Genomic DNA, 22,537 nt, shown 5'->3' with positions numbered 1-22,537 from the left:
CCACCCACGCTCAATTCTCTGTGGACCGCCAAGACGGAAACTCGAGGTATACAATGTGGCGGTTCAAATAAACACAACCTGTTCTGCTTAGAGACGCTTCTTGGCTTAAGTATTGTGTAGCATTCCAGTGGTCTTTGCCTCCTTCCTTCCGGCTATTTGTTGGCTGTTTCCTGAATGCGTTGTGATTTTTCATTGTCAACATTTTAGCCGGTATGCATTGGTAAAGTAGTGTTTTTCTTTTTTAAATAGTTGACACAGTAAAAGAATACATGGTGTAAAGTAATTCTAGATTGTACACCATATACTATTACATATTAGCAATAGAAGCATCTTTGAGTTAGAAAAAAAAAACAGTCGGAATTCACAGGGATGTCTGAACTTAAAATGTAAATAATGAAACACCTGCAGAGAACATTGATCTGGCATAATGCTATATATTAATCGCTTGAATGACCGAGTTTAATTCAGCTCCAGCTGTTCGGTTGCATATTACAAAACGTATAAATTTAGGTTACCTATCCCACTATCTCTGTACCTTCAGATTCATTTGTTGCATTCTAAACCAGATTTCGGCAAACTACGGCCCGCGGGCCACATCCGGCCCGCCGACGTTGTCCAAATGATTGATGAGTATGTTAATACTTTAGTCCTTTTTATCTGTTTATGTTTCATATGTACTAATAACGGATGCACTTTTTTATATGTATCGTATCTTGTGCTGACCCGGCCCATCTGTCAAATTTTTAAAGTCAATGTGGCCCCCGGGCCCAAAAGTTTGCCCACCCCTGCCCTAAAATGTAAAATAATTGGATTGGAGACATCTCTAATAATGAACACTTGTTTGGGAAAAAACCTTGTACTTTTCCTTACAACATTTCATTCCTTTTTTAATCTTAAAATGTTTATACAATTACTTTTAAAATACATTTGATGCATAATTTTGCCAAATCTAGGAATGTCCTGGTCAACAGTAGCTGCCCATTTGGAGTATTAAAAAATAACAAACTCCAGCCTGACTACAAACGTTTGCATGTATCTTCTGTAACACATCTATTTTTTAAACACCTTAGCACGAGTATGCAGTCTCTCAGCACGGACACGCTGAAGGTTTGTCTTAACATGCACAATAACGTAATGAGGAGCAGCCCTAGCAGTTGTTCGGAACATACTCTTCCCTGGTGTGCTCAAATATTCCCGTCTTCTCCCGGCATATTCATTCTCTGAGCAAACACACAGATGCACACTCATCAGTAATTCAATCCAGCTGGTCATCACTGGATGTTATGACAGACGCGATGATCAGTTTATGACAATATTTCAGCAAGTCTTTTGTTTGTTTACGTGTTGTCTGACCTTGTGTTTCTCCATATGGCCACCATTGATTTTGCAACCTCGCTATGCCACCCACCCCCTGTAGACTGACAACGCCTAATGCCCCAATCTCCAGTCTTAGATGATACAACTCCTGCCTGTTTGTTTTTAATCCTTTTAATGTGTCATACGAACTAGACCAGGGGTGTCAAACTCCCTTTGGTCTGCGGGCTGAATACAAATTTGAGATCAAGCGGGCCGGACCAGAAAACTTGTTGCAAAATTACATAAAACTAATAATAAGCCCACTTTTTTTCCTTTGTATTAGTCAGTAATACTAATAATTAGCACAAAGAATGAGTAAATTATCAACATGTTTATTAACAGAATTTTCCTTTTACATTATGAACAATATATTATGAACAAGAGAATAACATAAGAACATAAATAAAGTATATGCAATTTTAACAACGCTTTTACACAGTTAAACATATATTTAAGTGTGTTGTACATAAAACAGTGTTGCTTTCATGTTGTCTGCACGTACTAAAATACTGCGCATCCTAGCGGATAATACAATAACTATAAATTTGAAAGAAAATTCATTTTTTTAATACAATGCAGCTTTCTTCCCCGGGCCATACCAAACCACCAGACGGGCCGGATCTGGCCCGTGGGCCGTATGTTTGACACCACTGAACTAGACTGATCCTCCTAGCACAGTCCAAGTTGACCAATGGTGGCGGGTTGAGGCGTAGCTGGACTATTACGAGTAGCGAGCAGCTGGGAATTGAAATGTACTCCCCCAAGGTGGAGCAAAGGTGACCGAAAGAACAACAAAACCGCAAAACACAGCTGTGTTTAGATACCGAGGCGGTGTTGTCATGGAATTCCTCTCACTCTCCAGGACCGGGACTGCATTAATTCTCCGAAAAGATCACTTTGAGGGGGCCCCCGCCGAAATATCTGCTGACACCTGGTCAGTCTCACACCCACCAAAATAGGACGTGTAATTACATTATGCGAAAACGGGTGGATGGGTGCACAAGTACAGCAAGTGATGGATTAAGGCATGCTGCAAAGGGAGCATTTGTTGAATTACCTGGCACTGTTCTCTATTTGTGTACTTGTGACATTGCCGTTAATTCATGCCTGTATACGACGTGCGAGTACTTCCAAGTTTGTGTGTGTGCAGAAGCAATATATCCTGTTTGGATGTTAGGGCGAAAAATAGTCTGGCACGCTCCTTGTCAAGCTTGCTAAAAAGGTGCAAGGCCTTCCCCGTGAGTAATGGCACCTCAACGGATATGATTCGGAAAGAGATGACCCCGAGAGCGTCGCGAATTCAGCTTGCGTAAAGCTTTGCATTGATTCTTTCATTTCAGTTCCGGCTCTGTTCTGCCCTTACTGTGAAATGCAGGGAAAAAATGATTAATGGATTAAGTCCATTAGAAAAGGGCAAAGCAAAATATAGTAATGCTAGGAAAGATATATTTGGTATAGAATAAAATGTCTTGTGTTTTGACACTTGTTTTGGTACTTTTGAGATATTTCCAACACTAAAATTTACACTTAAGCAATGTTGCCTCTAAGCTGCGCAATTGCGTACTACTCTCGTCTTCTTTGCGCAGCAGCAATCATATGGCGCGCAGTAAATAAAATCCAAACTTTATTTATTAATAATATTATTTTTTAAGCCATTTCCCCATGATGGCGCCGTTTAGGCGGCAGCCAGTGGCAGTAGCTCTGTCCACTCTTATGTTTTTCATGTATTACAGCATGTTTTAGATGAAAAATTAGAGGGAACATTGACATACACCAGCTTATGGCAGGTTTGTTACTGGTGTGCCCATAGCGAGCAACAATGATGTCGCTCACATTGGTACTTGGGATGTCTTTCTGCCCAGACCAACAAAAAATTAGAAGGAAAATTGCACTTAAGTGTTCAAAATGTTTGATAAGAATTATGGAAAAAAAATGTGTTTTTGCCTGCTACTAAAACAGTTTGAAAATTCAACCTCAAAGCCCATTCAATGGTTATTTTCTTTTATTAGGGGTCATTCAAAGGACTAAATGTCTTGTGACTGTTCAGTAAATCTTGGGTGGTAAGAAACGTAAACAATCTTTAATCACGGAATGCTTACGTTTTTTTTTAATGACTGAGCTCGTGCCGATAAACTACAATTTGCTATTAGTACTAGAACTAGGAAGAAAAGACACCGTGGATACTAATTTGTAAGACGTGGTTTCTTTTCCTGTCATGTCATCCATAATTAATCTCAAGAGTTGTATTGTCACAAATGGTTATTCAAGATATTACGCTGGAGATCTTTTTTTCTGACAGCCAAATTTGAAATCCAAACAAAAATGAAGGTAACACTTTTTTAAGAGCTTTTTCTTTCACTATTTTTGCAAGAGTTTAAAAAAAAACGGTCACGGCCATGGCAATTACCACGATGCATGGTGACACACAGGTTTTGTATGACCAACCCAGACAGAAAATGAATCAGCCGGCTCAAAATGAAGGGAAAGTAAAAATGAGCCAGAGGGATAAAGCGGATTTGTTCCAAAATGAAAAGACAGGACGCGGCTACATTGCTGAGAAATGTGTGTGTGAGTGTGTGTGTATAAAAAAAAAAAAAAATGGAACCAAAGAAGCGATGCAGTGAAGGTAGACTGATGTGAAGGGTCCGACAAAGCAGATCCAGGAGCCGTGGGGGGAACTGTGTGTCTGTCAACCGTCTAGCCTCTAACTTATTCAGTCACTTATTCAGTGCAGTGTTTGTCCATCTCAGAAGGGCTCTGTCTTTTTTCTGGACACACTAGACTTCTGCCTGTAAGACTTTTACGGACCCTAAAGCAGCCACAGAGAGCCCGTTAAACTCTCTTCTTGTCATCCTGCCTTTGTTTTGTTTTTTTCCCTTGTTCTGCTTTTTTTACTACGTTTCTTTCCAACCAGTTATTCTTTATTGCCATCTTTGGTAATGACCCACACCCTCCCTCCTATATGCACCCATGTGCATCTCTGCGTTGTCTCTCGCGGGTCAAGTACAGTGTAGATGTTGGTGTTTATCAATAATGAAGAGATGAGAGCAGGAGGAGGAGGAGAGCAGGGTGCTTTCGTTCCAACCAGGGTATGAATTATTCACCCAGTGGAGAAGAGTGCTGCTTCACCAACGCCCCCCCACCCCAACCTCAATGTGTGTGTGTGTGTGTTTGTGTGAAAGAGGTGTGGTAGCGATCTGGCTATCATGTGTATATACATGGGTTTTGTTTCAGGTCTCAGGTACATTATTTTGCACCTAGACTTTGTTGTACTAACATGAAGGAAAGTAGTGTTTTTTTTAATGGTTAAATGTTCCTAGGGTACTTTACTTTAGGGTCAATTTAGTCTAACTCGGGGGTCGGGAACCTTTTTGACGAAGAGAGCCACAAACAATTCATATTTTCCAATGTTATTGCTTGTGAGCCATACAACGAATTTAAAAGTCAAGGTCAAAACATGTAAACGTGTGCCTTTTCAATTTTTTTTTGTAATTTCACCACTTTTAAAGTTAAAAAATATTCTTATGCTGTTGCTAATCAATGATGTTTTTCCCATATATAAGGAGCACTGGATTATAAGGCGCACTGTCAATTTTGGAGAAGATTTAAGACTTTTCAGTGCGCCTTATAGTCGTGAAAATACGGTAATAAATTAAATCTAACATTTCCAGCAACACACACCCAAACATTTGTTAAAAAACAAATGATATTGTTCCTGAGATTAGTTGCATTCAAATTTGCATCACATTGTCAATATAGCAGCAAAAAATGTCCTAAAACTTTGTCATAGAAGGCAAAAAAAAATACAGCAGTGTTGATGATAGCCGACATGAGGTCAAGTGAAAGATAATAATATCCCCTTTTGACAGTGCAATATGTATCAGGACCACCACACATCATGACCTCGAGGAGTTCACCAGTGCCACCATTGTACAGCCATTAAAATGACAATTAATATAAATCAGCACCTCTGTGAAATACAACCAATAAAAACGCAATGTCACAGCCTCTACGAAGGCCGCCGATTTACTGCGCGGCTGTTACATTATATTGCCCCCTTTCCTCTTCCGAGATGTGCCTAATTAATTGACATGTGAGGGGGTATTTCGTTTCCGGTTTCATTCACATTCACATCATTCGCATCACATTTGACGGGCCAATTTGTTTGTGCTTTATGATGTGCGCTCTCCTTGCAACCCTATTCAGATATATTGAGATTTGGTCACATGGCTCCCAAAGGAATTTCCATAGAAATGATGTGTCACTATCATTAAGCCTTTATGAATAGTTTAAGCAATGTTTTAACATTCAAAAATGGCATGTACAAGAAAGGGAAGGAAGAAGAAAGTAGCTCATTTTACAGTGTACATTCAGTTCTTATTTGTTTATTTAAATGAGATGATATAGAGAAGTCTAACAGAAGTGTCTTTAGATTCACTTCTCTTTTGTGGGTAGACATTTCTTCTGTATTTTCACAGTGGTTATTAAGGCTTTAATTCTTGCCTCGCTATGCTAAGCAAAAATTCTCGTCACATGTGTCAAAGTGGCGGTCCGGGGGCCGAATCTGGCCCGCCACATCATTTTGTGTGGCCCGAGAAAGTAAATCATGAGTGCCGACTTTCTGTTTTAGAATCAAATTTAAATGAAGAGTATGGATGTATATTACATTTCATGATTTCCCCCCTTTTAAATCTTTAATTGTATTTTTTTAATCAATTTTTTCTGTGTTTTTAGTTCAAAAATCATTTTGTAAAATCTAAGAATATATATAAAAAAAGCAAAAATAAACATTGATTTAGATCTGTAAAGAACTGAATATTCAGGGACTTCAATCCAGTTCATTTAATCCATTTATAAAAATAAAAAATCGAAATATTATATCTAAAATGGTCCAGCCCACATAAAAATTGAGTTGACGTTAAAGCGGGCCGCAATTTTCCTCTTTGACGCAATGTCACACTATGAGATCACAAAAAAATCCTGACAAACACATTTTATTAAATAGACATAGATTGACAACAAATCCACCCATCTTCAAATATCATTTAGTCATTGGACAAAACCATCTCGGTGGGGTCACAACAAAATATGTACATAAACAATCACTCCATTCCATCCTCCAACATTTGTGCTCCTATCAAGATACTTCTTCCAACTACAAGCATTTTGTGGAACACATTTCAATTCAATTTTAATTGCAAATATCTGCAAAACATTCCATCTCTTCATCGCTCCAAGTCGAACCCTGACACATATTAGCCAACGCACTGCTAACCAAACATTTCCCATCATGCCTGTGGCAATAGAAGCCTATTACATGCAAATAGATGTGATTTCATATTTGCTTTTTCAGTCGTTTTCACACATAAAGCAAACACCTTTGGCGGCATTGTCTCAGACCAGCTGTTTGCTACACACCTAAAAGTTGCACCAATTGGACTTTTTTTTAGCTCTGGTCCCAACCAAATTGGGCAGGTATAAATCCCCCCCTCAACTCATCAAGTGTCAAGTCCTCATCTCTCCCTCTCACCGCCTAATACTCGTGTGCCATCTCCACATTTTGTTTACTCTACAGACCTTTAACTGTATTATAGTACATATATTATACAACGCCCCCATTGCCAGACTTGAAAGTAGCGCTCCAGCATATACGCCAAGGATGTTTTTTAGCATTTCGAGGTAAAGTTCATGCACTTTTTATGAGGCAGTATTTCCATATATCTCTCCCGAGGCTTTCTTAATAATGTGATGCACTAAATTGAATTGGTAAACGCTTATTTTTGCAAATAATATCCTCTTTTACTCGGGGCATGTTTGTATAAACAGGCGACTTAATAGGAATATGCATCAGGGTGCGGATGCTCGCCGTCTCACTCTCTCGCTTCGCGCACGAGGACGTGCACGTCGCATGCGCGTGGGTGCGTCCCAGTGCAGGTTTCTCCTCCAGCTGTTCATTTCTCCTTGACGCTTTGAAGCCTTTTCGCGTCTCCCCATGTTCCCGCCCTGAACGTCTCCTCCACTCGTCTTTTTCTTGCATGACTTTTTCCTCACTCCCCATCCGTTCTCACTGTACACACTCACTCACTTATCAAATATTTCATCATATCACGTTGAACAAAGTGAAAATGAAGGCCTACCTCAAGTTGCGTCACACTTTCAATACTTGGTGCAGTGAACTCACATTTATTGTGGGTGGGAAGAAATTCCAGGCCAATCTGTGGTAGTTTAGCATTTGAATCTGGAGAGGATATACTGTGTACTCCTTAGAAATAGAGGGGAAAAAATGAATCTATGCCAACCATCGCGCCCCAAATTAATTGGACATCTGTTGTTTTTAACTGCAGTGAATGAGTTAAAAACTGTATTTTATTTACTTGAATTATTATTGTTACATTTGTGACTATTGCAGTCAATTCTAGACATTGAGTTTATGGTAAAAAATGTCATATTTTTTATATATTTTCTTTACTAATGAACAAAAGGAAAACAAATAAACATTCACTATTTTATTTAAAGGAAAAATAAATGCAATGTCAACTGCAGTGAATGAGTTAAGAAATAGTAAAAAATTGTGGTATTTTTTCATGTATTTTCTTTCCTAATGAACTAAAAGAAAAAAATAAACTCACTTTTATTTATTAAATGAAACATAAATGCAATGTAAATATATTCTATAATTTAACCTAAATTATTTTAAATGAGAAATTCTGTTGTATTAAATTAAACCGAAATATATATGTGCGTATTTAAAACTGGAATTGTACTTTTTAAAAATAATATAGAAATGAATGGAAAAATGCTTTATGGTCTTACGTTTTTAAATTTTCAAAAAAAAAACATTAAATATGATGTGCTTTTTGTACTCCTTAACGCAAATGATAACATGTATTTCTAAACAAAAAAAAGGCCCATCTACTTTGTTACTCCAAAACAATGTCAGATAACAAATGACCTGATTTATATACCCTATTAGTCGACTCATTGCCAAAACAATTGCAGATTAGTCTACTATAAAGAAAGAAAAATACTCATTTACGGCAGCCTTCTTCTAAAGCTGACAGCACACATGGATTTTACAAGGCAGAACATTGGAGGCAACAGTGAATGCACAGCAAAACCTGGCCACATGCTATTGATTGGAGAGTCCGTCAGGAAAGGTCAATAAGGAGATGACACACTCGGCTCAAATCTTCATTTCCGAGTTTTATTCTTGGCTTGTCAAAGCGCCTCGCCTGTCAAAGCTAAGCTGCCTTTCCCCTTCGCTCTGCTCCTTGCATACAAAAGTACATGCGAGTGCATGTTTGGAAAGGGTTTGTGTGCTCACTCGCACATCTGTGCACCCATGTGAAGGTCAGAGAAACCCGTGCTCTGCTTCTGCTGAGTTTGTGGGAGTATTTTTTTTTTTTTTGGCCTCTATGCCAAGAGCGTTGGTTGACAGTTTAGTTCATCTAGTGTATTTTCTGATGAATAAAATAGCAAATCTTCCAATGTTGTCGAACAGAACTGAGGTTGTTTACAAGAACTTTTGCCATAAGTAGATAATTACAGTGACTAGTTTAATTTTGAAGAATGTGCAGGCACTCCAGACCTGAGACTGATTTCATGACATTAAAAAGTCAAGAGTAAATGAAATATTAGCAGAAAATAACCCACTTTGTGTGGATTAAGTGGATGTTTGCAGTGGTAGTAGTTATTAGTTGGTTATACAATAGCTTTTGGGTAATTTCCCTTGTATTACTGCTGTTTGCAGTATTGTTTGTATTGGCAAAGCTCCATAATATGTCGTCATTTACTACTTAAATAACAAATGGCAATTAGGAACTGTCATACAAAAGTAGAGGAGGGACATTTTGTAATTATTGTTGGCAATTGACCAAGTCACATGTGATTGTGCAATTAAACAATAGCAAAAAAAAACGTGTTCATACAAAGGCGAATTCGAAACTAACCAATGAAAACTACTGCAAATATCTGTTTTTTATTGTTTATGTTGCTGTGTGATTTACTGTTGATTTAGGATTTTTATTTTTCATAAAGCAGAAATTAATGTGTATATTTAATGAATATAGATGTTTATAAAAGTCTAATATTTAAGTATACTTGAAAATATTTTGCGATGAATGAAAAATGTAGAAAGATTTCACATTTATTCACATTAGCGACAGAATTTACACTGGGTTAAATGAACTTAAAGTCTTGAAAGGTTAAGTAACTTTATCGGATTATCAGTTAATCAGCAATTAGGACGATATGAAACTGCAATAGTTCAGTAACCTTTCTTTCACATTACTGCAAAATGATTGACTGATGTTCACCAATTTTGTCAGAACAAAATGCCAGTAAGTCGTCAGATAATTCAAAGTGTCATAAATTCCATGAATTATTTGGTGTGACATTTGACTGCCACTGAAGCGGCTAACATTTAGCAGAGCTAATGTGAATGTGGTGTGTGTGTGTGTGCGGTCTTGTGTGCACTTTTTTAAATGAGTCAATGAATTTTCTAAAATCGGAGCGTGTTGGCGTGAGAGGGGAAAAAAAATGCGTCAGCGCTAACACATTGCCTGGGGACTCCCATTAAAGAAACATCTTTTTGAGTTTACTGTAAAAGATGCAATACATTATGGACAGTAAACTGTAGAAAACTTGTCTGAAATTTAAGTTCTGTGAAATGCTTGTCAACTTCCATTTGGTTATTTTTCCAAATTTTAAATGGAATAATTAATTCCAGAGTATTCTGTAGTCACAATCAAATATTTTCACTTTAAGAACAATGTGATTGTTAGCAAATATTATTATAATAAGACTTTTTCCTTAAATTCCTTGAACTATAGCAAATAAACTGACCAAATAATGGCTATCATTTGAAAATAAGATGCCACAGTGTCAAATTAAATCATTATTTTTGTGTAAAATGTTAAAATAATCCACATTAAACACATCTGGAGTCTTTTACATCCCTTAGTCATAATTACAGTTAATGTTAGTAGGGATAAAAATTACCAGACAAGTGTAAATTAATCTTTCATAACCAGGACGTACATTGAAACTGAGCATGTATATTTAGCCATAAAATTAAACTAAGTACTTGCGCAATTAAAAATGTTTATCAGCCCTAAAAGAAATAAAAAAAAAACACATAATAGCATAACCAAGCATCCTTGAAAGTTATAGGAAGCTTAAAGTCAAGACTAGGGCTCAAACTGTATGAACTTGTAGACCTGGGGGGGGGGGGGGGGGGGGGGGGGGAAGTAAACCTATTTTAGCATTTAAATCATATTTGCGGAGGTTTGCGTTGCTGCGGTCATTGGCAGGCAATCATTAAGCTGCCAACATTGACATTCATTGTGTTCCTGCCCAAATGGCTTCGGCAGTATCGAGGAAAAACCTCATTTCATTACACGGGTGCCGCCCTCGGCTGAAAAAATGGAGCTTGTCAAGTCATCAGCTTTGATAGGTTGGCCTGCGAAGCCATCTCGTTCCGCTTTAATAAAACGCCTCGCTTGAGGGGGGACGTAACCAGGCAGAAACTAGATTCCATCAGGGCAGAACGCTGCCTGACCACTCTGCCACCACCTATGTCAAAGCTATTATTATTGTTCACCACTGGAGTGGGTGGGTGGGCATAACAACAACTAGAGTTTATTGGAAAGTGAGAACTTAGTCTGTCAAAAATAATGAAGACATAATTATTTGGAGAGGAATTGATACCATCCATGAAAGGCCAAAGACGCCCACATTTTCCCTTTCAGAATTAGCAAGATGGCCTTTGACTTGGGCGATATTGCAGGAAAAATATGGTGACAGAAACTGACATTTCATAGTAATTGTAGGGCAGGTTGCATTTCCTTTTGCTCTATAGAACAGACAACTGTTTATAAAGGATCTATTCTTCAGCATTTTTTTTGAGGACAAAAATGACAGTTGTGAACAAGAAATGGTAGATGAAAGCACATAAAATAGTTTTACCTTTTTGACAAAACATGTGAAGCTAGCAGGTTAAAACTTTGGCTCTGGTTGGTCAAAATTCCATGGCAAGCGAGACCTCCTTGAGCGATCATATGGGGCTTATGGGTATCATATCATAGACTCGTTCCTGTCACCTACGAGTCGCATTTGTTTTTGTATCGTCAAAGAACTGCACAAAAAAATCTGAATGGAAAAAAAAAATCTGAATTTCCTAGAATGTAAATGTATAGGAACTCTACTAACCTCAACCATTGAACTTGTTCATGAATTTCAGTGTCAATTGTGAAGACGATGGTCTTTTATAACCTGGAAACCTTGAGCTTTTCAAGTAAAGTAACATTTCACGCTTATGTTAAATCCCACAAATTTAAAAGATCTTTCAATCTATACAGAAAAATTATCATTTTTTACACATGGAATGACTAAATGCTAAAAAAAAGACCAAGAACCAAAGTACTATTTGTGTACTTCTTTCGATTAAGTAGTAATTACTATTAGAAGACAGACCATTTTTATTGCTTTGCGATTCTCTTCAGTCCTTCAGTCAAACAACATACATGAAGACAGCTAGAAGCTAAAAACCCATATAAATGTACATGTAAAACATTAATTTACCATCCATATCAGTTATGCTTAAAACAATGGCAGGGGTCCTGGAATCTATCCCATCCCGACTAAAGGTAGGGTACAATTCAGCTTTTAAACCACTTCCATGCATATAACCTTTGCTGTCCTTTATTGCTGGCATTTTGTGACGCTCAATATTAGGTATAACATTTTTGTGTCGTGCTGAAAAAAAATCTTTAAATTGGTATATAGCAAGAGGGCACAGTAGAGTGAAAGCAGTCTAAAGGAGCATGGACAATGCTGGTACTCTGCTGGATGCCCACCTGTCAATCTAAAGGCCACTAGCCTGATGAAGTGACAGAGTGGGTTAGCTGTGAAGGGCTTTGGATATTTTAGGTGATGGCCTCCACTCGCTCAGCCCATTCGGACGAGTGGTTTCTTCTTCTTCTTTTTCGCTATAGTGGGATCACGCGGAGGGCACGAATGCCATTAGGCGTCAAAGTCAGCCTCCGAGGGAATGAGGCGGGAAGATTCTGGCTTAAGACCGTGTGTCGTTTTGCAAGCAGACAAACTGTCCTAGATAGGCTGGAGAGAAAATGGGCATTTTTTTGTGTGACATTTCTAGGTTTTTGGCAGTATTTATTTTTCAGGAATGTGAAATTTTTTTTATTTGAGATAAAACTTATTGCATTATGACACATTTTTTGACCTTTTCAATTTCTGTGTGTTGAGGTTATGGCTTTAACATAATTCAATGGAAATATTGGTAGTAGAAAGTCACATGTTTTTAGCTGGAAATTAGTCTGATTTCCATTTAAACCAAACTAGGAATATTGGTTGGACTCTGTTTTAAGACTGAGATGGAATTGTTTTAAATTTTGAATCACTCATGGTCCTAACCCATGTCATATTTAATCAACTGTATGCAAATTCTATTAACATTCCCTATTGAAAGCTACCCTACGGGCTTCCCGGATGTAGTTTCAGGTCAAGAAAGCTGATGAAAATGTAATTTTCCACATCATAAAATAGACGTGTTCAACACGCAAAGACATCAATTTTCACTTTTGAATGAGTTGAATAAGTCGATCGAGGCGGACTGGCTCTTGACAAATTACAGACAAACACTAGACATATTTAGACGTACTTTGATTTGAATGGACAATTTTACCTACTTGGCACCTTTTCTCAAATGACTTTCTGGCATTGATGCGCTTTCACAGATGTTTTGTCTCGCTCTCTGCGTATTTGGTCAGGGCGTATGACAAGTGTTTTCTACAAGGTCAGGGACTCAGCCGCCTCGCTCTGATAATTCCTCCCCGTGCCACCTCATTCCATTTGGTCTCCTGAATAGCTCCATTTTTCAGCAGCTCCTCTTTTCTCTTTCTCCTGCCTTATTTGTGGCTTTTGTCCCTAGGGCCATTTTCCGTTAACCTTGTTTATCACATTGTCTCTCCCTTTCGACGTCCTCCTCTCCCCTCTACTGCCCTTTTTCCCCTCCTTCATTCCCTATTCCTGGCACAGTGTTCTCTTCACACTCTTTCATCCACACCTACCCCTACTCTTCCTCCTCTCCTTGTTCATTTTCTTCTTCTTCACACACCAATGGTGGGAAGTATGGAAATGTCAACGTGCCCAGCCAGGAGATCAGGCAGCCTGTTGTTAATGTGTACTTGCATCTTTGTGTGTGTGTGTTTGGCCATCTGCCACGAGACATAACCATAGACGACAGAAGTTGACGACTTGAAGATGTTCAGGGCATCCGTCGGTGACTGCAGCATCACTCGTAGGCGACACACGTCTTTGGCGTTCTCCTCCCCGAGGAGCCTCCCTGCTTCTCTCTTTGTTCTTACCCTTGAACTGCCTTTTTTCATCCTTCAATTCCCTCAGTTCTGCCACTCTACTTGTCTCCCTCTCACCCTCTTCATGCCACCGCCGCCGCTCTCTAAATATTTATACTCTCAATTATTCGATCCAAAATGCCTTTGTCCCTCATTTTAATGTATCACGGCTACATGAATGACGGAATTGAAAGGGTTCAGGGACCATCAAGTAAAAGGTCCTTTGGTAGTCTTTGTATTTGTGGAATATTCACTTACCCGAAATGGCGTAGCCTCTCGTAAGGGCAGCCTGTCTCTTTTTCATACTCTAGCAGGAGTTGACCTGTTTTGGCTCTCGTCTTATTGCCCCCCCGAATGACAGACGGTCAGCCCTGGTTCTACCGTGTCCTTGCGTGTTACGAAGACTCCACGTTACTGTACATGAATTAGCATTTGAAGGCCAGAGAGACTGACGGAATACCCGCCAACTTTGGCTACAACCCAGTATTTGCAAATAGCCAAACCCAACTGGCTTGTCAAAAATGAATTTTGATAAGATTTATTTTCGCCTGTGGTAAAGCCTTGTCTAAAAAAATAAATATATATGTCTAAGATTGGGTAGCAGGCTGAAGGGTGACATGGTTTCTGTCTTTTTTAGCTATTTATTTTTATTCCAAATTTGGATTGATGAAAATGAAAAACCAGGCTTTTGTGTGTGTTTTTTTTATGTTTCCAAAAAATAGGGAGATTATTGAACGAAACATATTCGGTTTCTCAATTAGTAATTAGTGTTTCGTGGCAATAGGAATTTGGGGAAAACAAATCATGTATGAATTTATTTCCCAATTTATATAAAATAAGCTCATTATGGAACAAGAAAAATGGCTTGTTTTCTGTTTTTCAATTACCAATTATGAATTGTTTGTGTCAGAAAGGAAATGGTACAAACTAGTTTTGTTCTTGTTTAATCTTGGTTGGCATTCAAATAATGGCACATATTTATTTAGTGATGATTTTTCTTCCCAAAACTGTCAAAAATGTTTTTTTTTTCTAGTGTTGGAAAGCATAATGGCATTTTAATGGGAAAATTGATTTGATAAACAAGTAAACAGAGTCAAGGGTAATTAAACTTATAGGTCGAAGTTTCAGGGCTTAGTTTTGCTGGGAAAAAAATGGAATTTTCATCCATAAATCTTAATAAAAGGAAAGCCAGTGTGTTGTTTTTTGTAATTAAATATTGTTTAAACATTTATCCACTCTGTTCCCATGCCCTCATTTCATTTCATGCCTTTTTGGGTCTTTAAACTAGAGCCAAAGTGTCTTTGTTTCTTAGTTTAGGAGCATACTTCAATAAAAAAATATTTCACTTTTATAAAACCTGCAGTTCAATAGTCATTTGGAGTCACAAGGAAATTGGAGCAAACCCTGACATCTTTTATAAGAAAGTACAATGGGGAAAGCAATAAGTTAACCAATGTGCAAATAAATTCACTTTATGTCCCAGTTCAGTCACTACTGTCATTTGTCAAGTGCCCAATGGAAATAGGAAAAAACACTATCCAAAACCTCTATCATTTATCAAAGTTGTTGACCCATACATGCAAAACTCTTTAGCATGAAATACAAGAGTAGAGTAGATGCCATGTCGATTTTCTTTCCTTTCGAAATGACATTTTGGCTGGCCAGTCCCTCCAATCAAGACGTGTAATGAAGCGCTTCCACGTTTCCCCCCGTCGCCTTATGCCAGATCCTTGAGGCAACTTGAGTACAAACTCCCATCGGCAGATCTCATCTGGGGCTAAGTTGACCGACAAAGCTTTTTGGTGGCCTGCAAAATGCTGTGAGCACATGCAAAAATCACAATGTCGCTATTACGGAGCATTGATGCATTGGAATTTCTCATGCTTTGCTGGCAAAGGGAAAAAAATAACGGGCCTAGAAGCGATCTGGCACGAGCCTCGGCGGGCTGCCGTCTGGTTCTTGTCCAAAGTGTCCTCTGTGGCTTACAAGGGTGTTGTTTTGTGGTTGCAAATTGGGCTCGTCCTCTGAGAGCTGCTGTTATTCTAGGAAAGGGCTTGTTTTCTTCTTTCTTGCTCTTTTCTTTTACCCATTCCTCCCCTCGTATTGATATCTCACGTCTCCCCGAAGGGAAAAAAAAGGTGTGGAGTTTATTGCTCGTCAAAAAGAAAGACAGTGCTGCCCTTTTCCTTTTATCTCCCAAGCTATAGCTTTTCAGTCTTGTGACTGTTTGTGTTTTATCAAGCCTCCTGATATTAGTTTCAACACAATAGCTTTGACTCAATACAAAACCAGTTGGACTAGATCTGCCAGTAATTGTGTAGGTAAAGGTCGGACTTTACTCTTTTTAGTTTGCTTGTGTCTTTAAGAGGATATGAAATGAGTATTAGTTCAAATTCCAAGACACTAAGACACTTTTGATGAGAGACTGATACTTAAATCTGCTCCCATTTACAGTAAGGCTTATATGAGACAACAGGGTGTTTTTCTTATGGATCTAGTGAGCACATAAATAGTATTCTGGATCAGCCAGAGCAACTTTATAGCAAAGAGTCATAAACTTAAAGCTGGTATCTCTAACATTGTTGTAAATACAAGACATCAAAGGACTTTTTCGAGGTTCAAGACAGCGCTTGATTAGCATTCTGTAACAGACACAGCTTCTGAGCAGAGATAACTACCATGAACAAAAATATACTCTCTTACATTGAGGGCAGACTTTAAAGAACTTTTTTTTGGCTCACTGTTCGGTGGTCAGTACTTGACGGGAACATCTTTTATAGAAAATCGCAATGCACAAAGGATGGTGTCTTTTACTATGATACTAATTCATGCGGTTCTGCAAAATGTTGTTAAAGTCTGGGATAAAAGTGTTTTGTCAAATGATGGCGACCTGCCCAGGTTTTTTCATCATGTGCGTCATGCGCTCAAGATCAGATTGATCAGGCGCAAATGTCTTGTTCAAAAATGGAAACAGGAAAAGGACAAACTGTAATGCTATTCTCTGTTCGCATCTCATATTTATATAAACTCCCTAACCCAGCTGAATCCTGTTGAGAAATCAAAACCTCCATTCCTGCTATAACAGTTTTTCCATATAATTACTGAAATCAAAGAATGTATATGTATATATGCATATGTATATATGTGTATGTATATGTATGTGTATATAGGTATATATATTCATGTGTATATATATATGTATATATGTGTGTGTATATATGTATGTGTGTATATATATGTGTATATGTATGTGTGTATATATATGTATATATGTGTGTGTATATATGTATATGTGTGTATATATATGTGTGTGTATATATGTATGTGTATATATATATGTATGTGTGTATATATGTATGTGTATATATATATGTGTGTGTATATATGTATGTGTATATATATATGTATATATGTGTATATATGTATGTGTATATATATATGTATATATGTGTGTATAAATGTATGTGTGTATGTATTTGTGTATTTATAAATATATGTACATGTGTATGTGTGTGTGTATATATACATATATATATACACACATGGGTATATATAAAAAAAATTAAAAACTATGTTTGAGGTGTGGTTTTGTTGTCCCATTTTGTTCCTGGGAATCCCAGTCACTTGAAACAAAGAGACAAGAGTTGTTGTGAAACAGAAAATGACTTCAAGAGCACCACAAATCATCTTATCTTTCTTAGAAACTCCCAGTACATCCCAGATACATAATTGCAACACAGAGGAAAAAGTTCAATGTCTTGTCAGACACTCCAGAGTGAAACTTGGGTCATTTTGATTTCACAGAGTGAATATTTGAAGTCTTTTTATTTTCTTAAAGTAAACCTAAAATTCAATTCCTCAACACAAAGATGTCACTCTACTATCTACCCATACTACTACTACTACTACATACTTTGTATGGCTTGCTTTTAAATGAATCACTGTATGGCTGTGAAGTCAAAGTGACCAACCTGCGGTCACTTAAAAAAAAAACAGCTTTTAAGTCCTCTACATTTAAAGTCCGTCTCTTTTATCCTCCCCTTGACAACAGCCAATAGATTTTTAATTGACTTTTGTGTCAGGACATTTGGTACCCAATCAAGCACAGTAACAGCTTAGTCATTAAAAACCCGCTTTTTAGTAACTTGGGCATTGAAACCTTACGCAAGATTTCCAGGACGCAAGTAGAACAGCGGGGACCAGTCACAAACGGCGTATGAGCACTCAAATTGTCAGCTTAGACCTTCCGTCTTAGGCGATTAACTCCTAGTGGGAGTCAGGATTTAAAAACAACACTTCTAACACCTTACAGTCTGGTGTGTGTATTGTAAGGACAAACTTACACATATGCACATCCACTCTGCAAATGCAGAAATTTACAGGTAATCCACTTTAACTTGAAACAGGTGCCATCTTGCTGACATATACTTATAGCTGGGTTACTCATACAAGTAATTAGATTTTCTCAGGGACCTGGATTACACAAACTGACACACACACACACACATACAAACACCCTTATTGGCAGACTGTCATTCTCAAGCCCCGCTTCTGCAAATAAACCATATCTTTTACTCTTTTGCCGCTACGCTGGAATGCGTTGGTATCTGCAAGTGGGAGGTGATAGAAAAGCAGGGCCGTGGGGATGATTTATGACTACCTTGTTTATGTCGCCTGCTTTTTGTGGGTTTTATTTTTATTATGGCCGGTCAGTCAAAGCAAAGGGGACCGCAGACTCTTGGCCTACTTGCTAGAGTTCATATGCTGTAGCAGATACTGTTGCACTCTTATCATTAATCACTGAAAGAATTTATCTTGTGCTGCTTTCTCTCATCTCTTCGCTGTGACTTTGAACGGCGGAATTCATGTTTTTTTTTTCTTCTGTGTGTTTTTTATTTTAGGGGTGTTCGGTTCGAGAGTGAAAGTGGAGCCCGAGGTGTCGTCTTACCCTGGGCAAACTGTAAATTTACGCTGTGCCTTTACAGATACAACTGGGATTCAACTCACCATGGTAAGTTATTTTATTGCTTATTTTTTGATGTTTTTTTTTTAAATGCTTAGAATTTGGTGAAGATACTTTCTATGGATTTTTCCTTTTTAAAAATACATCTCAAAACCATTTCAAATGATGATAAAAGTGCTTAAATAACTTCTTCTGTGCTCCATGCCAAGCCTTTTCTGTTTTTAATATCAGCAAATCAGTGGAAACCTAATGTCGATTTGATTTTTTGGGAATAGTTTTTACAAATAAAAAAACACAGGGAAGTAAATAAAATATTTATTCGCAGTCGTTCAATGCTGCTTGATATAAAATTTCAGTTTTGCATCTTGATGCCGTTTTAAATGATTTTTTTCCAAAAACTATCTATGCTAACTTTTTTTTTTGTTGCGGCATTTGCTTTGCTCCAACCACAATTGTTACTGGAAACATGTGGTGAGGATACAAGCCTTATTTGCCTCCAGTATTCCATTTTAATCTAGCAAATCATGGTTTGCAGAAATAATCCTAAGGCTAGTAATAGGTTTTTATCACATTTTAGGCTTAACTTTTTTTTTTGTTGCCAAACAAACAATGCTAAGCTTCATTTTACTTTAGGGGATTGAGTATGTTAATGGGGACACTCCTAAATTGCATCTCAATGAAGTGAAAAGTCTGTAGTAGCTGGAATGGCGTGTTGCTCCTTTTAAAATTCACATTCATATTCATACCTGCTCCTCTTAGGTGTTTTTCATGTGTCCTCCATGCAGTTGAGTGGAATTTGTAGGAAAAATTGAGACATTTTATGATGAAAATGCCAAATAAATTAATTATAGCTTGCAAGTCTCCCTTTTTTAACAAACCAATGGATTTTTCAGATGTAAGAAATGCTATGCAAGATTAGGAAAAGCTGGATGTTTTCGTAGTTTTCCCATAATGTGGGGCGAATTAAAGATGAGCAAAACATGCTTACAATATTGTGGTTTTGTTGTTAACGAGCAATTTGGAATAGAGAAAGTATGGCAGAGAATCTACATGTATAATGCAAACAAAAAGGGGTATTTGTAGAAGGAGCTGGTAGCGTTTCTGGTTACTATACAGGAGTGTGTAACTTTATACCATTTAACTCAATGGCACTGAAAGATGAGTATTCACATCCAGTACTCCCAGTATAAATTAATTAGATGTCCATCGTTGTCAATGGCAAAAAATGAGTAAAATGGTAAGAAATTATAACAAAAACTACTTTAGAGTGATATTTGTGTTCAAAATGTATTTTAATTGAGTTTTTATTATATTCTTTATTTATGTATCATGATATTTCTTCTTAAAATATATTTTAATATAAAATAATATTAATGAAGAACAATCTAATTTTAATTTATGATTTGGTGTCCACATGGACCACATTTTGGATGTTTTTTTTTTTGGAAAATTTTATTCACATTTCTTAAAACAATCACTTAATAACTTGTGTGTCAGTTTCTAATATGTAATTTGGTCACTTTGACTGTCAACATGATGAGTTTTGTTGGCCCTAGTTGTGGAAATTTCTTTAAGAAAATATATATAAATATTTTCGGAAAATAAATGCATTTTAATCTTGCAGGTCACCTGGATCTACGAACCCAAGGAGGGGGAGAGGAAGAACATTGCCGTTTTCCACCCCAGCTTCGGTCCCAACTACCCCGAGTCGCCGCTCAAGGACAGAGTCAGCTTCATGGAGAACCCCGCCAACGTGGTCAACCCCTCCATCCAGATCAGCAATGTTCGCATGACGGATGAGGGGAGATACATCTGTGAGTTTGCGTGCTACCCCAGCGGACACGAACAGGGAGCCACCCAACTTGTTATGCTCAGTAAGTCTCATTTACATATTTTTTTCTTAACATACATGCAATCATAAAAAAAAAAGAAATTAAAAACCATCACTTCTAATTCCAATTGTTGAACATCTGTCACAGTAATTGGCACTAAGAAATTTCCATCAAAACGTCCTTGTTTTTCATCCCCTTTATTTGTGTGTGTGTACCTTTTTCATAATGGTTTCCATGGTGATAGGCCAATTGGTCTAATGGTAATGATGATAATGGGGGAAAGAAAGAGTCTTATTACTGGAATTGCTTCTTAGAAGCCAATAGTGGCTTGTATTGCTTATATGAGACATAAGAAAGTTCCATCAAAATAGCTGAAGTTTAATAATGCAAGGTGTTTTTTTGGAGATTTTGGCATTTCCTTTATAGCATAGTGGCATCGGCCTCATATTTGGTCGCTTAAAGGAAATTTTAACTAAATTTCTGTAGACCTCAATGACAAATCAGGGATTACTTTTTTCAATTTTGATATATGGTGTCAAATCAGCAAACCTGCTTTGAAATTGTAAAAGATAGGAGAATATTTACAGTTAAATACAAAGATTATTTACATTTTTTGATGTTGTTTTTCCCATTTTGTAGTTCTTAAGTCAATGTCCCATCCTAGATGATTACTCGACTATAAAACTAAATTACTTGCAAATATTTTTTCATGATTTGATGATCAGCTAGTGGTTACTTAGTTGGGTCATTATGGCAGCCCCCAAGTTAGCAGCACATCTGAAGGAAAACAAAACGAGAATGTGGGCCTTGACAAAGATGAGTTGACACTTTTAGAGGCTTTATAGGCTCAGGTTTGGGTGAGATTTAGACTAAGCCATGGATGGAGCTGAAATTATGCCTTGGTATTTTGAAATTGAGACTTAAACATCCCACTTAAAGATAAGGTCTGACCTCAAAGCCTTAAAATCAAACAGAAACAGAAGATTTTTGACAACCATGATAAGCAAATTTGTCATCTTATCTTGCTAGGTCACTACTTGTCATCAAAACCAATCTTTTTTGTCATCATTTATCATATTTTACTGGATATTTTACCCTAACTGCCTGCACAGAGGAGAGCTCTACTTACCCATTTACATTGGAAAACTGGTAGATTTTAAATAGCAGTGTCAAGAAGTATCCAAAAAATACAATTTATGAACTCATTTATTCTGTTTGAGAGGATCTTTGACGAAAGTTAGCGAATGGGAACGCGGATTTCAAGACATATGATGTCCCACTTTTGTGAAATGCTGCACAGTAGGACAAACCGCATCAGAGAAACATCCACATAGACAAGAAAAGTCCAGTGGGTGTGGTTTTGTGTCTAATCATAGCTTTGTTGGATTTTCTAAGTTAATTGGGGATTTTGAATCATTTTCAAGAGGCCAACCCACCATTGCACTAAAACACATTTGTGGCAAGTCTGGAGCTAGTGGTGACATAATACCGCACTGCCGTCCAAAAGGACATCATGATTGAGCGCTGACATTTTCTAGCTGAAAGGTTAAACTCAAAGCCTTTCACCACATAATAATCTTTTTTCTTGTTTTTTTTTACTACTGCTATTGATTATTATATGATTGACATCACATGTTTTGCTAAAAAAGACTAGTCACTATAAATACAGTTGTTTGTCTGCACATGTAATATATTGTCTGCTTAGAGGGAGATGCTCAATTGCTGTAATTATAGTCCCGTCAGTCTTTGCAATTAAAATATGCAGTATCTTTTGGCTCAGCTAGTGCCCGGGTGTCAAACTTCAGGGCCGGGGGCCAGTTCTGGCCCACCTCGTGGTTTTATATGGCCAACGAGAGTATGAAGTACATTGTCTTAATGTTTTTTTTTGTTGGTAAAATGAAATGTATACATATATGTAGTGGTCAATAAAAATATGGGAGATTATGGAATTGAGAGAATATTAACTTTAATTTATTTTGTATTTTTAATTTTAAAATGATTTTTGGGGTCTA

General features: G+C 37.4%; 1 protein-coding gene and 1 long non-coding RNA gene across 5 annotated transcripts in view; one reads left to right on the top strand and one right to left on the bottom strand.

Moving 5' to 3' along the window:
- LOC144199461 (nectin-2) overlaps positions 1–22,537 on the top strand; it is a 111,495-nt gene that overhangs the window by 28,681 nt on the left and 60,277 nt on the right. For all 3 annotated transcript variants that reach the window (XM_077721111.1, XM_077721112.1, XM_077721110.1), the window contains exons 2-3: positions 18,632–18,741; positions 20,318–20,567. In XM_077721111.1, the coding sequence (XP_077577237.1) occupies positions 18,632–18,741; positions 20,318–20,567 (360 nt within the window). The remainder of the gene's footprint in view (positions 1–18,631; positions 18,742–20,317; positions 20,568–22,537) is intronic.
- LOC144199463 (uncharacterized) overlaps positions 14,528–22,537 on the bottom strand; it is a 51,628-nt gene continuing 43,618 nt past the window's right edge. For both annotated transcript variants that reach the window (XR_013326917.1, XR_013326915.1), the window contains one exon: positions 14,528–15,547. This is a non-coding gene — a long non-coding RNA (uncharacterized LOC144199463). The remainder of the gene's footprint in view (positions 15,548–22,537) is intronic.

Source organism: Stigmatopora nigra, chromosome 7 (assembly GCF_051989575.1).
Source record: "Stigmatopora nigra isolate UIUO_SnigA chromosome 7, RoL_Snig_1.1, whole genome shotgun sequence".
In the NCBI taxonomy this organism is placed as follows: Eukaryota; Metazoa; Chordata; class Actinopteri; order Syngnathiformes; family Syngnathidae; genus Stigmatopora; species Stigmatopora nigra.
The sequence above is the reverse complement of the archived record's forward strand: the minus strand, read 5'-3'. Positions and strand labels throughout refer to the sequence as shown.